Genomic DNA, 17,672 nt, shown 5'->3' on the forward strand with positions numbered 1-17,672 from the left:
TTTTGAAACTGAACTGAACCTAAATGACCTTGAGAAGCTAACAACTGAAGACGAGATAAGGATGGATGACCAAGACGAGCATGCCATAGATCAGGTGAGGAGGTGGTAGTGGTAGCAGCTGCAGAAACAACTTGTGAAGGAATCTTCAAGTCATGAACCTCAAACATGCGACCAACCTTACGGCCTGTCCCAAGCACTTGACCTGTCCGGGGATCCTGCACATCCACACCATGATTAGTAAAGAGAAGATCTACGCCTAATTCACAAAGTTGACCAACAGAAAGCAAATTGAGGGATAACTTTGGGATATGAAAAGTGTCACTAAGGGATAAACAAGGAGAAGAGATTGTTCCTTTATGACTAACAGGCATAGGAGTTCCATCAGCAGTGTAAATGGTGATTGGATGTTCTAAGGGTGCCTTATCAGAAAATTGGGATTCATCAGGAGTCATATGGTTACAACATGCAGTATCAAAAAACCAAGGTTGTTTACCTGAGGTGACAGAAAGGGCAGTGGAAGTGCGGGATAAAACCTGTTAAACAACTGCCTCAATATCAGCCGTAGTAAGTGAGGAAGCCAAAGATGGACCTTTAGGAACCGATGGATCGGAAGGACATACAGCAGCTGCCCGAGGAAGAGAAGCTTTATCCTGCTCTTGCATAAATTTCTGTAGTTTGTGACAAATTGAGATGTCATGCCCTTTAGCACGGCAAAACTCGCAGCGAGTACCTTTCAGAGGTGGGACGCCCAGAGTTTATTCGTGGAGGACCAGTGAATGCAGCAATGGGAGGCTGCGAAGATGGTGTAGCAAATACATGATCAAATGATGACATGTGATGAGTAGGGCGACGGTTTTCCTTAGTAATGAGCTCCTTGACTGCAGCATCAAGAGAAGGAGTAGGGGACCGGCTAAGCAGAGAAGCCCTAGTAGGCTCAAAATCCTCACGCAAGCCCATCATGAAGTGCATAAATTTACGGCGATCCCGATATTTGACAAAGAGCTTAATGTCCTTAGAACACACTAATGGAGGATCTGCAACAGAGAGTTGTTCCCACATAGTAGAAGTTTGAGAATAAAAATAAGAAATAGGCTGACCTGTCTCTTGGCGCATTTGATAAAGTTTTGATTCAATGTGGAACTCCAAGCTTGAATCATTAGTACAATTATAGCGATCAGCCAAAAATTTCTAAGCAACCTCAGCAGTCTCAAGACAAGGAAGAAGATTATGAATGGAGGGAATAGAGGTATTGATAAACCAAGACAAGATCTTACTCTAAATACTCTCCCATTCCTCTAGGCGTTCTTCATAATCATTTGTTGTAACTGTAGTCTTGGAAAATTCTTCAGCAATTGTGGCTTTGGACTTAGGGTTTGGTACTGGCTTAGGAATTGAACCAGTCACATATCTCCACAGTTTATAACCCTTGAGAAAGACAGTCATATTCTGAGAGAATGCATGATAACTAGTAGGACCATTCAACATAATGGTGATAGGACGTATGATGTCTCGTTCATTTTATTGAGCCATAATGAAGAAAATGACCAAAAAATGAGATTTAGAGACCTCAAATGCAGAAACAGATCCTAAAATCGAAATCTACGTGAAAAACTAATCAAGACAGATCCTGTTGAAAATTTTTGAGTTTGGTAAAAGTCAACGGTCAACGGTCAACACTGCTAGTCAACGGTCAGAGTCGACGGTGCTGTCTATTAATGTCACTGGATGACGTGTGATGCTGAAGTGGTGATGACATGCTAGGGCTGATGTGGCACTCAAAGGAGTTAGGCGCATGTAGCGCGTGGCATGTGAAGGAAGTATGTCAGGCGCGTGGGAGCGCGTATAGCTTCGTGGCGGTGCATGGGAGCGCGTGTAGTGCGTCTTCGATAGCCAAAAACTTGGGGCTGTGCGTGAGGGCGCGTGAGAGCTCCTTTGGGACAATTTCTAGCTGAGTTTTGATCGAGGAAGTCTGATCTATCACGTCGTATCTATGGTTCAACGATTTGATTGATGAATAGACTAGATCCGAAAGGTAGTGGTTGGGTGTGACGGTGGTGACTCGCTTTTGACGGTGGCTACCGGTGAAGGCGAGGGCAGCGGAAAAACGCCGAAAAATACCACTAGTTAGTGTATAGATTAGGCTAGATTAGCCCATTAGGCTTAGCTCAGTATATTACTTGTACTGCACTTATGTTACTTGTACTACACACATACCTAGTCTATATAAGGCTCTCTTTTGTACATTGTTTTACACACATCAATATACAAACTATTCAGTCATTCTCTCTTACTTTATATTGTTGACAACCCTCATCATATAGAGCAATTCAGGAAGCATCCATAAAAGCTAGAAACCTTGGGTTCAACCCAATTTTGTTTCTTAGAAACTACAGAAGATCAGTCCAAATTTGCAATGGTCATAGTTCACCTTCCTAGCCATGGCTACACATCTTCCTTCTCTTTCACAAGAGAGGCTGACTTTTCATGTTTATTTTTTTGTCCCCAAGGTCGTATTAGATATAGCCTCTTTAGCAACTGGGATGCCTATCCACTACGGTTGGTCTAACCCAACAATTTTGTAAACTCTTATATCCTGTCTTGCTTATTTCCCAATGAATGGAAAAATAAATAATAATAATAATAATAATAATAATAACAACAACGTGTCGTTAATGCCATTCTCTACTCTCTCCCTCTTAAATTCTTAATGCTCTGAATCTCTGATTGACAAAGGAAATAGGCGGAAAACCATTTTAAAAGCGGACCAAAATAAAAAAATAAAAATCTGAAAATTAAGAAATCAAAATGAAATATTCAAAACTTTTATTGTCAAAAGTATAATTTAATTTTTTTTTAATGTCATCTATGTTATATATATATATATTATATTAAACAATTCTTTTCAATTCACTCCTATTTAAAGTCAGATATGCAAAACACACACACATATATATATATGTATATATATATATATATTTTAATGTTACATGTCTTGTATCTAAATAAAAATAATAAATTTAAAAAATGAATCAAAGGATTCAATAAGAAGGGATTTCATCTTTTATATATATAAATAAATACATAAATAAAAGAAGAGTGCATAGATTTTAACTTTTTTTTTTTAGAAGCGAATAGATTTTAACTAAAACATGATTTAGAAATCAGGAATCAGAAATCCGACAAGAAATAGACACACAAACCAAAGCTTTCCTCTTCCTCTTCCTGTTCTGTGTCTCCTAAAGAACTCCGAGAAGAAATTAAAGCCCACGAAAGGATTACAGAGACGACGAAGATGAAACTGACATGGAAGAAGAACAACAATAAAAGCAGCAAGAAGCGCCCTGTGCCCACCACATCAATATTTACGAAACCTCCCTTTTGATTTTGAACAAGAAGACCAAGACCAACCCACTACTACTATCACCAATATCAATACACAGTTGAATGAGGAATTGGCTTCTCTCGATTCCTCTGACTCATCTAACACCAAGCAACTTGCCCTGTCCTTTCAAGCACAAGGAGATAAGCTAGCCGAGGTATCTACTATCTACTCTCTAACCCCACAAAATTTCCTTTACTTTTTAGTATTTGATATGTGATTTTTTGTTAATTGAGTAAGGGGATAGCTACCAAGTAACCCAATTGGACCAAAATGGAGAGAAATTGGACCAATTGGACCAAAAGATTAATTAAAAGAAAAATGGGTTTACTCCAACTAGGAGAGAAATTGAGTTTGCCTTTTCAGCTTATGGCTGGTCATGAAGTTTGATGGTTTTTGTGTCCATGAGTGTAAGTGTTAGAAGTATGAGGGTAAGTATTAGAAGTATATGGTTAAAGGATTAAATTTACTATATCCCAAACTTAAGCTTTTGGAACAATTGGTAATTTAACGGTAAGAATCTGCATAATTCTTGGTTCTATAACTGTCATGTTGCTGCTGTTGTGTAATGACATTTCATTGTTCAGACTCTTTTGTGATTTGCTCATATTAAGAGAACAATATGTGTTTGTGGTAGTCAAAATATTATTTTATATATAAGTAATGTGTATTAGTAATTTTGATAATTTGCCAATGAAGTCTTAATGCAACATATGTATATTAGGTTTCCATAAGGAGAGTATATAGAATTAGCAGTAGGCAGTAGCTTGAAGTTTCAGTAGAACTTCAAAAGATTTTGAGAAAAAAGTTGTGAGGGTAGTTAGGGTTTCTGAGCTTTTTTTTTTTTTTTTTTTTTTTTTTGTCAATCTTCTACCGTAAAATTATTCATCCTTACTCCTATGAAACTTCCCAAATGCTCATGTTTCTCCCGCAACATACTCTGTTCTGGATATGAAACTTACCTTATGTAGTTGACTCCCCTTGGAAGGAAACAATACAGGTCAGGCAGAGAGGGATTGTCTGCTTCTTCATAAATGGCTTTCCATTGATAAACACTGATTATCTCAGTGATTTCTAGATATAGATCAACTAATCTTCGAAATTATGTGTATTGAAATATGAACAAAATAATATCTTAAAATACCTTTCTGTTATGTAATGTATGATATAAAACTAATTTAGGCAGATTTGTTGGAAGTTTTGACTGGTTTCTTTGCATCCAATATCAAACTGGTGAAAATTGATAAGGACTTCTTCTAGAGCCAACTTCCAACTCATGATTCTCAAATTACCCACCAAGGGATATCCTTAATAAGTTAAATCTTTAAGAGTTTTTCATCTCTAGGCCTCAACCATTCTTTGAATCAGTAGGCATTACCTGTTTTTAACTAATCAAGGAATCTACTTTTCAATTTTTAACCCTAAACACAAGTCATGAGAGTTGACCATTGATTAAGTAGCTGATACCAAGTTCCTTGGTTGCAAAGTGATCCCATCTCCACTTAAAACTCCATAAAATTAAATAAAAAGAAGTGGAAGTATTGATTATCTTAAAGGTTTGGGCTTTCTATTGGTAGTTTTAAGCATTTGATTTTGAAATTGTCTATAAGACAGTAGTCTTCCATTGTCTTTGTTGAATTTTTTATTTATTTTCTACACTGGTGGTTGTAATGTGAGGGGGATACTTTAGTACGCAGCCTATGTACTTTATTTCTTCAATTCTTGTTTATTATTATTTATCTGAAAAAAGTGGGGAAAACTAAAATTTTCATTGAAATTGAAATTGAAATAAGATGGTTCATCCACTTTATCACGAGGTCCCTCCTTAGCCTCCTACAATAGTTTAGTTTCCATGGATTCAGCCTTTGAATTTATTGCCTTTTGTATGCCAAGAGCCTTGTATCTCAATTTCCACTTCCTAGTGTTTCCAATAGAGACATCCAGTGTTCAAATCCCCTCCCCCAACTATTAAATTATGAAAAAAAAAAATTATTGCCTTTTGGATGCTATTTACAAAAACTCCCCCCTTTAGTTCTTTCCAACACGATGAATATTTTATAAAAATTATTTCATTGAAAGAACAAAGAGTTCTTTCCAGCAACAATGTATCATATGATATCTAGGTTGCTTATAGTTTAACATCAAACAACATTCTAGATAGGGTTGTTTGGCAAAATAGGATTTCATGTGGGCATCTTTAGATTGGTTGGATAAGCATGGTTTTTAACGAGGACTCTATTTTATAAAGAATTCGCTACTGAAAACTTAGTTTGATCTTACAGAATTGGGGAAGCTTGACTTAAGTTGAAGTTAAGTTCTTTGAGATTGGATTTGATATTTGTAATTTATATACTTGTATCTATGGCTGAGTCATTAACCCTTAGGTGCAAACAAAATTTTAATCCTTTGTTCTATTTGGATTTGTCAAGGCTGAGTCGCAGTTGTTCTGCAATTATGTAGGCATAGTGCTGCTAACCATGCATGCCTTCAGTTGCAGATACTTAAACTGTTGAAATGGTTCATTGAAAGTTTGCCCTGTATTTTCTTAATAAATTCCGCTTGCATTTTCTGAAATGTACTCTTCACAGCTGTTGATCAATTTTCTCCTATTTAACTATAATACAAAGCCTTAATTATGATTTCTCCTGTGTCACTGGATAATGGATTTTTTCTTTAGTGTTAGAAAGATAATCCCGGTTAAAATATGTTTTTCCACTGAATTACTTTTCTTCGCTGTAGTTCACATAAGCACTTAAAGGTAGTAGTTTCGTTCAACTGTTGCTGTTTATTTATGTCCTACTACATGATTTGATGGCTTAAATCTCGTCACGTGTCTTTTTTTTATTTTTTATTTTATTATAGGATGGAAAATACAGGGAAGCACTGGGAAAATGGGAGGCAGCTCTTACTTTGATACCAGAAAATGCAGTACTACACGAACAAAAGGCCCAAGTTTTACTTGAAATTGGAGATTCATGGAATGCTTTGAAGGCAGCCACTCGTGAGACCCAGTTCTTGTGCCATTTTATTTTCATTTTCTAGATAGATATGCTGAGGCTGTGAGGCATTCATAATTGCAAGAGAGTTTGATTATGAATGACAGCACTACATTTTTCTTATGTCTATCATTGAACTGGGTTTTGATTTATAATTCCTTTAGAAATTTTGAAATGTCTTATTTTCTGCAATTCATATGATGCAGTTCGTTACAATTTTGTCTCCACTCCACACTTTCCTTGCTTAAGCAAGTCTTTTTCAATCACTCTTTTGCCTTTGGGGTTCTAGAACTGTTTATTATTAAATTGAGAGAGCCTCCACATACTTATGTAAAATTTCTATCTTGCAGGAGCTGCTGAATTGGAGCCATCATGGGCTGAGGTATGTCATATATTTATGCTTCCAGTTTTATTGCTCCCCATGTATTAACTTGTTTGCAAATCTTAAGCTATGATGCTTCATTCACCATTTTGAAAATAATGAAGAAGAAAACTCTTTTTTTGATTTGTTTATTAAATATCTAACTGGTGCTAATAGTTAAATACTTTAGCAGTTGACACTGGGGTTACATATAGTTCCAACTAAGCTTATAGACATGAATCTAGGGTTCATAATTGATATTAGATTGATAAAAGCTAAAAGGTTTGCTTCAAATTTCCATGAAGGAAGTAAAAAAATCTGCTGCTCTTAATTTTTGAAATCATTTTTAATGCATGCAATCAGATATTCCTTATGAGGCACATTATAGGCACATTATCTCCTTCATGTTAGCAATAGGACTCCTTATTAGAAAAAAAAAAAAAAAAGTTGATTCTACTGTTCCCAAGTAGAAGAATCTTACTTAACAAACTTTTCATTAGGCAAGTATGTAGACTTCAAAGGAAAATTTTCAGAACTAAATCTAGTTTGGAACTAGAATTTGTAGCACTTTAAGGTTATTATTTGTAAACTTAAAATTTCCTTTCAAATTGTTTTCAAGCTTCTACTGAAAATGCTCCAGAGAAAGATGAACATCAAAAAATGATTCATGCTACCAACTCTGATTAATTGGATTTAAGGTTTGTTGAGGTAAATGAATTTATGCAAATATCTCATCCCTTATTACCGTTTACTTTAAAGCTTCAGTGAGTAGTATTCAAGTACATATTGTGGATAATGGAGTAGTTCTCATGTTTTGATATGAAATTATATATAGTTATGCCATTTGTGGATAATGGAGTAGAAGTTGTGTGAATTTTAAATCGTTTTGCCATTTACATGAATGGGCACGTTTCCTTAGTGAAGTTAGAGTTCACAAACTGCAATAAGATATCCAACCTCAAGGCGTTACACTGGATTTTTGGTTTCCTATAGTTTGACTTGTACTTTTGTTAAAGCAAGTCAAGAGTCGTTACTCTTTTGTACCTTTTCTTTTCTTCTTATTTTTTTTTTCTCTCTCTCTCTCTTCCCCCCCCCTCTAGCTTTCATTTTTTATTGATGTATATTATAGTTGACACACATGGTATATAAAAATTTTATATAAAAGCTGGTTGGCACTTCCAGGCTGCCATGCATACAATGAAAAGTCTTAGCTGATGCTGTATCAGATGTACTTTAGCACTTTTTCATTATGAACTACATTTTATAACAGTTCACAGAATATTAAGAACCTTGTCCATTCTTGATTAGAGTAGGAAGTCAATGTTTGTTTCTTACTAAAATCGTATCTTTTCAGGCATGGATCACTCTTGGCAGAGCACAGTTGAACTTTGGGGAGCCTGATAGTGCTATTGAAAGCTTTGATAAAGCATTAGCCATCAAGGTAATTTCTGAAATTTCTTCCTTTTGTTTTTGGGATCATGTTTTGCCAAAGCTATTGAGCTGAAATATGGGTCCTGGCACGGGGAATTTGATGCTTGTAACCCCTACTGGAAGATAGCTACAACCAGGAGTGGCTAGCTTGAAATCAACATGATTACATAGTTTTGAAACATTAATTTTTAGATAAATTTGCGTGTTTCTAGGGAGCAAAAACCTAGAAGGAACTCATGGTCAGTAACAAGGAACTTAAAAGGAGGAAACATTTAAACAGGCAGAAACAAGATGGAACTGGAAGTTCTAATTTTTCGACACCTATTGGTGTGATATATTGAATGCCTGGCTGCACTATTGTCACGTTTTTCTTCACTTTACCTAGAGTAAGATGTACCTCATTGTATGTTTTAATTATTAAAGTTTAACTGCATATGCAGCCCGATTCTGAGGAGGCTCAAGACGATAGGCATACTGCATCACATCTTATAAAAAGGCGAAAACAGCTTCATTCAGCAGGCTTGAGTACTAGTGAAAATCGTTATGCGGTTAGTGATAAGACAAAAAGCTCCTGAGTTCATATGATAGGAAAACAAAATGTTTCTTGGAGCCAACCAGGTTATTTAATTGGCTAGGCACTACAGGGTTGCATGTGAATTAAGCTTCTACTTATTCATGAGAGAGGTATATTTTTGGGATGAAGGCATACTTTACCTTTTTCATCTACCAGGAAAGATGAAAACTAGGGAGTCAGAACTCAGGACAAGCTCATTCCTAAAACTGACACGTTTCTTTTGTAAATTATGATGAGCTAAGTGCTAACCTATATTAAACAAGATGGGGAAAGTGATATCTATGAGCCTGTTAAACTAGTTTTTTTTTTGGTTTAATATACCCCGGATTATTTCTCAGTATGAAATTGGTGGTTTGTATAATAGAAAGTGTTTCACATTTTTCAGAGAAATTCACAATCTATTTCCAGCCCCTGTATTTTTTTTTTTTTTTAAGTGCACAATACATTCTTTTTGTTGGGGGTAGTTTTGAATTTAATTCCTCAGGTTTAACAATTTTGATTTTAGTCCTCAGTTTTCAACTCCGTTTTTATTTATAGGTCTCAATTTATTATTTAATTTAAATAATTTTTAATTTTTTTAGAATAGGTCTTATTTTGACGCAAATAATGTAATGTAAGAAAAAGATTGTTCATTGAAAGTTCAGTTCCCTATCGTTTTGGGAGGCCTGTTTTGTCCCTAGACAAGTCAATATATTAGTCCACATTGTAGCTGTTTGGGCCTCTGGGTTTTCCACTTAGGGCCCACTCCCATCTCTTCTCATCCAGATTGGGATCTTTCTTACTCTGAGATGGACTGTTTGTATCTCTATTTGTTTAATAATATTGTCTCATTTGAAAATAATAATAAGAGAAAGTGTACGTGTAGTTTGTTAGTTCTTACTTGCTAGATGTTATAGCTTTGATAAATTCTCTTTTTATGATCTGGTCAATTAATTGATTTGTTAACCAAAGAAAAAAAAATTTCTATTTGCAAAGATTCGATGAAGATGATGATAAATGTAACTTTTCTTTGGGATTAAGTAGTAAAATTATCTTCAAGGCTTGATCAATCATGAGGGTTTTCTATTTTATTTTTTAAATAATTATTAACTTGTTGACATTTGAGAAGGCAAGGTGAAAATGTGGATTCTAATTAAAAAAACTAATAATGTTAATAAACTATTAGTTTAAAGAGTTGTCAATGGCCTGGAAAAATAAAAAATTACGCAGGCAGATTCTCAACCCCTAATACAAGCCCACCCACCTCGCCCTTACCATCTCTTTATATAAATCACTAGCAGTCTTGCACTGCTTGTGCTAAATACTAATACTGTGATACTGCTTCAACCCAGAAGTTAATACTTAATCATAATTTTATTTATTTATTTATAGAATTTCAATCGATGGAACTCTTATTCCAACGACAAGAGACTATATTGATTGAATTAACTAAAATTTCCTATAATTAATTATATTTAAGATTTTACTTTATAAATAGAGAGTGATGTCATTTAAAATTTTAAAGGAAATTATATTTAACAAAAATCATGAAATGGATCAAATAGAGATGCTCAATGTGTTGGTTTGGATGATTTGAGAAATTAAGACCCGGTTTGGATAGCACGGCAAGTTGCGTTGCGTTTCACTTGTTGCGTTTTCTTCCTCTTTTTTTTTTTTTTTTTGGCCAACTTTGTTGACTTTGGGGGACAAAATTTACTGTGCGTGCACTGTTCACGCACTGTTCGTGCAATATTTAATATTAAAAGTGGGTCCCACAACACTATTCACACATTTAAAAATTATTTTGCTACAGTGTTTTCAGCAACAATCAGTTTTTATCAACTTTCAGCAACAATAAGTGCTATCCAAACGAACCCTAAGAGTAATAAAAGCCAATCAAAAAGTTTAGGAATACATCTAGTTTCACAACCACTTTCACACCCAAACAATATGTTGTGATTGGTATATAATAAGTTAAGTATTGGATCCATGTGAAAGTGATGTTGCTCGTATCATAAGTTAACAACTTAACAAGGTATCACTGCGCACTTTTCGTGTGATGGTCACTCTACAAGTATAAGTATTTATGAAGTGTATGGGGGCAAGGGTTGGATTTCAAATTTTTAGGAAGGAGTTTCACACACATATACATTTAGATTAGGCTAGAGTAAAATTTTTATCTTGTAAAAAAAAAAAAATAAATAAATAAATAAAAAACAACTCAACAAGGTGAAATTGGTGTCAAATTAAGTGTCTTTGTAAGATTGTTGATTTCAAAATATCATATTGCTTAATAGTAAATTAATTGAGAATTTACGAAGTAAAATAGTAGTTAAAATATCAATATCACTAGTTTAAGCAAATCAGTGTCTATTTATTTATAAGAAAATATATCTTCTTCTTCTCCTTCTTCTTTTATTTATTTATTTTTTATCTTTTCAGATTTCAATTCTTTCCTTTTCCTCCCTTTGATTAAAAGTAAAAGTTACTTAGTAGTGTATTAAACTGTTTGTTCAAACAAGACAAGGAAGAGTGACTCAATTTGTCACTGTCATTGTCAGTGACTCAGCGCCGTGGGCCCCTCAATTGTGACTCAATTTGTGAAGCTTTGTGCCATGGCGGGCCCCTCATCCTTGACTGAGTATGTGCAATGTGCAGTGCTCTATCTATGACTATACCCCTAGCTGAGAGTTAGACTGGCTGACCCATGCCCATTGTTTTTAACTCTTTCAAGGAATTTGTAATTGCCTTTGTTTTAATTTTTTTTTATTTTACTTTTTATTGCTTTCTTTTTTATATTCTTTATTATTATAATAATCAATATATTATAAACAGTATATACACGTGTTTTCAACAAAGATGTTTAACTTTTATATTATCGTATTTCATAGTTGATTAAAAATATTAAATTGTTTTTTCAATCTTGTCTCATGATTGTTTAATTTTAATTAAATATATTTTTATTTATAGCACATATTTAGTTATGAAGTATTGTACATTACTATTTTACATTTCACACACATACACATACAAATATATATATATATATATATATATATATATATGTGTGTATGTGTGTGTGTGCCCCCCTCAAAAGATAAATTCCTGACTCCGCCACTGTATATACCTATATATATAAACAACAATCCCCCACTAGGTTGTAATAATATATGTCTTACTTGATTGGTATTCTATCATGCATAATGGAAGATATCTTTCAACTTAAACCTCCCTTTTAATGTAATTGTTTAAGAAATCAACAGAGTTAATGGTGGCTTGGTGCTTAAACAAAAACTCTTATGTGTTAAAATCGGAAACAACACACACATAAGAATATCCACAGCACATTTAGAAATCCATGTTATTTGCATTATTATGGCCTTGTGCTCTTCCCAGTTTAGTGAACATGTACAAGAAAAAACCATTTTACTCTTGCTAGAAGTGGCACCACTCATATGTTCACAAAGAGGAAGTTCCTTTTTATATCCCTGTTACACAGACATTTATGATTTATGAACTTCATTAAGAGTTCAAAACTCATTCTCTATTTTCATCATAACAGTCTGCACTAATCCATCCTGAATGAAATACAAATTTAGTACTTTTACTAACCATGTATTAATAGCTTGTTGTTACCCTTTAAACCTCTTGGATTAAATTAATTTGAAGTTGGGTTCCCACTATTGGTGATTCTCTTAAAAGAAGGGTTTTAATCTCATTCCAATGGATGTTATCCTTATCAAGTCTCGAAACACACTTTGGTAAAGAACCTATTTTGAATTTACGTAGGCAATGGACTAGTTCAACCACACTTGACTTGCCTTACGTATTCTTGTCTCAGACTTTTAAGTGTAAGTTCACTTTGTATACAACTCATGTATACCATACACATTGTGGTTTCACAACTATAGTACATGGAATGGCCTGCTATGGTCATGACCACGACACTTTATCAAAACCTTAGCCATTTTCCTTCATTGCCCGTTACCATTATAATCAATGCTTTCAATTTAATTCATAGTAGAGTAAGAAATACACCTTATTTCTTTAATGCTTACACATAGCACACCCCCCCCCCCTTCCCATGTAGTGATTATCTAACTAGACATAAATATTATCACTCACATCAATAATAGAATTAACTTTGAATATTCTATATAATAGAATATTCATCACAATTAATTACTTGCTAGTGATCAACCTTAAATTTTAGAAATTTTGAAAGTCTACATACTATGAAGGCGATGTCTAGTTTTGCTTCATACATGATATGCAACATGTACTTAATTCACTAGTAAACTCGAGCTATGCATCTGCCCTTCCAGTATTCTCTTTATTTATTATTGGAATCAAAGTGTCTTTGCTTCTTTAACGATATTAAAATCTAAGTAGCAAGTTCTCAACACAATGAGATAACACAATTCTCAATAGAATGAGACAACACTAATCTCAAAATGAGATTACTATAGTGTACATTTTTACTATATTTCTTTTCTTGATTCTCATTCATAAAAGTCTTTCATTTAATTATTTAAGGAAGTACAAACCTGCAGGTCTTTCAAGCAAACTCCCTTTCTAAGATCACTATTTCAGAAAGTCATTTCACATCTATATAATGCATGCTCAAATTATATGTGGAGACATAATCCAATATTTCATTATTAATCCTTGAATGTTCAATTAATGAACTCACTTGTACTCTCTTTATTTCACAAAGAGATACTTTCAAAATAGGATCACCACATGTGCTTGATTAAACTTGAGACATCTACCACACATGGCAGAATTTAATCACAATGAATTTGACATCCCTAGATGTTAATTCTTAATACATCAACAAGCACATCTTTGATGCACATTAGCATCCTTATGAGTTCATGACTCTTTTGAGGGTTATATCCCCACACTTCTTAAATATCGTAATTCCACAATTTGAGTTTCTAAACCCCCACATTTGGGTTTTCAACCATTCCAAAATTCATACACACACACACACACACACACACATTGTAATTACATACATCAAAATGTAATAATCAAAAATAGTGAATTTCATTAAAATTATATGAATGATTTAAAAAAAATATCAAACTAATAAAACAAATATTTATTAGTGCATAGATATCAAAATCTATCTTTTCCCTTTTATTTCAAACCTTTTACAACTAACTTTAGGCCAAAAAATTTTATATCTTGTTCTAATACCCCACTCTCAACCAATTAGTTTTGAAACTAGAGGTAGATCCATTAAGACCCAATTATTATTAAATATTATTGAGTCTATCTCAACATTAATAGCTTTTATATTAGAAAGCAGCATCTTTTAGAGGCACAAAGCTTTCTCAAAGTTTAGGATCACTTCCCTCAAAGAATACTATAGGCACTTGTTTAGGACTACACTTTAATTACCTTCAACAATGTAAACAAGAGCTTCTCATGAAATAAAATTTGGATCAAAATCCTTTTATTTCTTACACTTTGACTCCACATGTTCACATGGTGAACCACATTTAAATCTTTAACACCGCTTAATGTGATATTTAACATTAGAGTCATTTATTCATGTTTAAGAGCATTAGCATCCGGGGATGCAAAAAAGTTCTATTTTGCATTCTCAAAACCTACTTTATCTATTTTACCAACCAATTATACAACTCACCCTACATCCTAGTTTCTATTTTTATATACACCCCATTAAAATAATATAAACTACACCATCAGATAATATATATATATATATAATCTATTTCTCTCACTTCTCTCCCATCTCTCTATTTTGCCCAACAACTCTTCTTCTTCCCCACTACTACCCGACAACATCACCCACAACTCATACATTTGAACAACCACTACAGACCCAGCAAAACACCAAGACCCACCACCATTCATAGAGCAAACCATCGAGAACCGACCAAAAAGCCCATACCAAACCCACTGAACCACCACCACAACACCGCCAAACACCACAACAAACCACCAAACCCATAAAATCAACCAAAACCTACCAAACCAAAACTATACTGAGATGATTCAACCTATCACCACCAAAATGATTCAACCCACAACCATGAACCACACCATGAACACAAACCTCAACCACAACCCACTGACTCCACGCTCCACCACAGACGCCAATGTCCACCATAGATGCTGATCACCACAAACCCACACCTTCCACCACGCTGATCCACAAACTCAGACCTCCACCATGCTAATCCACAAACCCAGACCTCCACCATGCCAATCCCCACAAACCCACGCCCTCCACCTCACCACACCCCATCACCACGGCAACACCATATGCACAAAACCCACAAAAAAAAAAAAAAAAAAATCAAAGGAAAATCTGCACAAAACCCACAAGCACCGAGCAAGCAAAGAGTTTCCTCACCACACCCCATCACCACGGCAACACCATATGCACAAAACCCACAAAAAAAAAAAAAAAAAAATCAAAGGAAAATCTGCACAAAACCCACAAGCACCGAGCAAGCAAAGAGTTAAGAAAGGAGAGTTTTAGAGAGTTGAGAGAGAAGAGAGTTCCAGAGGGTCAAAGAAAAGAGAGAGAGAGAGAGAGAGAGAGAGAGAGAGAGAGAGAGAGAAAAGAAATGAATAAATTAATATTATTTAGGTTTAGAAACTCATGAACAGTGGGTTGTAAATATAGGTACTTACTGTTCACGGGTTGTAAAGTTTTTAGGTTTTGCATACTGGGTTGGAGCACGTTTTTGGGTTTTCAATGGCTAAAACAATAGCTGGGGGGTTTTTACACCCCCCAATGCTAATGCTCTAAGTAGATATCAGGGTATCCTTGAAATCATCTTTGAATTTAAACTCAATAAATTCAATCTCCTTTGATTTCACTCTTATATTAGACATGAAGTCTAATAAATTATATACCCATGAATTTACATAAAACCTACATATACAGTCTATATAGCTCTTTGACTAATTAGTCCTCTTTGGTCTATCATTTTACAAAAGGTTATACACCCCCACATTTTAAAATGATAAGTATTTGGTTACTTTCTCATTTCATAACACATATGAAATACTTTTGAGATGAAACGCTATTATGCACATAGCATATACTAAGCAAAGCTTCTTCCCATTGATCAAATAGGAATTTAGTTGATTGCACTCAAGATTATGGCATTCACCATACCAACTAGAGTTCTTTTCTCTTTTCTTTTTGAACAAAACATTTTATTATGGTGTATAAAGGACTGCACTTTGGTGTATTATGACATGTTCCTCACAAAGAAGAATATCTATTTAGAAATATTCACCATCTCTAGTTAATACATCATTCAACTCAAATCATGCTTATATAAACTTATATCATGCTTTGATATAAACTTCAAGAATTTAAAATTTAAATGTCCAAGTCTAGCATGCAACAAATAAAAGAATCAACAATATAAGCACAACAAAAAACATCTTAATTAATAACACTCAATTTGAACATGTCATTAGTAGCATATCCATTGCCTACTAATATCCCATTCTTGGACAAGACCATTCTTAAATAACAAATTGGCTTTTCTTGATATCAAGTACGTGAAAAACATTAATCAAGAGAACTTCTTGCCAAAACTCAATTTCACTTCAACAATGCACTTTTCATGAACTTTTGTCTTACTGTGGATGCCCACAAGCACCTCTAGTTCTATGGAAGACTCCTCATAAGTCCTAAAATATGCCTTGTTGTTGCACACATGGAACATTGCACCCGAATCAAACCACCAGTTGGAAGGATTTGTACTTATAGCGATATGAGTTATAGTGATCATATTATTACATATATCATTCACTATAACAATAATGTCCTCAATGACAATTGCTTCATTGGCATTTTCATCGTCATCCTTCTTATTCTTTTAAGAACTTACATTTTTAAATATAATGGTCTTTCTTTTGTCAAAGGAAACATGAAAAATTCTACTTGTCATTGTTAGGATTCTTGGAGTTGTCCTTTTAAAACCACCCACACTCTTATTCACATTCATGTGCTTATTCGTCTTACTAGAACTTCTACTTTGAACATTGTTCACAATCACTTTTGAATTGATCTAAAGTAAAATCTTCTGACATGTTATTTAATGTTTTCACATAATTTAGAAAATTATTTAGGAAAATATTCACATACTCTATCACTTTAAGAGTTTAAATTCTCATTCTTTAGATTTTCTACTTCAGTTTACAATACTTAAACATATCAAAAGTTCATTCTTATTTCTCAATTCACATAAATTCGCAACACATGCAAATATTCTAACAAAGAAACTTATCAATCAATTTGAAATTCAAATTGCCTATGAACAAGGAATCCGTACCTTCAATGTTCAAACTATGAACATGGTTTGTAATGCATCCACAATATGAAAGAATCATCACCTTGTCTTGCCAACAATGAAAATTTGTTTGTTTAAGCCTTGTTCTATTAAATCTTCATTATGATCGATTCATCATTTGAAGACCTCTTCAAATCCAAACCAATTGCTCTTTCCACCGAGTAAAATTGGTTCTATCAAAGCGATGCAATTTCATCAAATCATGATTCGACATTTTCAAAGTTATACCATCATTCACTCCTTATCTTGTAGCAAATATTGTCTAAGATTGTTTGGGGATTTCACCAAGTCAAGGAGTAATAATAAAAGAACAAAATGAACACATCAAGTAAATAGAAATTAGTGATTGACTTGGAGGCACAATTGAATGTTATCTTTAGACAATATTTTTCCCCATACACAAGTTGCTAAATGGTTTCTATAAACTTGTCCCCAGGATACAACCAACTTTATTGGGTTTTACAAATAGCAATTTTGGAGAATACATATAAGATTTTTTGTGTTTCTTAGAAACTAACTTTTTGGAAGAGAAAAAGTAGTTATCAAATGAATATAAGCCATTATTTATACCTAAATGATTATAACCCTTCAATAGGTA

At 33.9% G+C, this 17,672-nt stretch overlaps 1 protein-coding gene across 1 annotated transcript; it reads left to right on the top strand.

Moving 5' to 3' along the window:
* The first annotated feature begins 3,124 nt into the window (after positions 1-3,124).
* On the top strand, positions 3,125-9,153 carry LOC112011123 (uncharacterized). The gene is given in 6 exon segments (XM_065781441.1): positions 3,125-3,367; positions 3,369-3,536; positions 6,242-6,380; positions 6,726-6,757; positions 8,091-8,177; positions 8,608-9,153. Coding segments are annotated over 6 exon segments (636 nt in total). The 5' UTR covers positions 3,125-3,292; the 3' UTR covers positions 8,743-9,153.
* Positions 9,154-17,672: the final 8,519 nt, after the last annotated feature.

The sequence above is a fragment of the Quercus suber genome, unplaced genomic scaffold (assembly GCF_002906115.3).
Source record: "Quercus suber isolate HL8 unplaced genomic scaffold, Cork oak 2.0 scaffold_266, whole genome shotgun sequence".
Lineage (NCBI taxonomy): Eukaryota > Viridiplantae > Streptophyta > Magnoliopsida > Fagales > Fagaceae > Quercus > Quercus suber.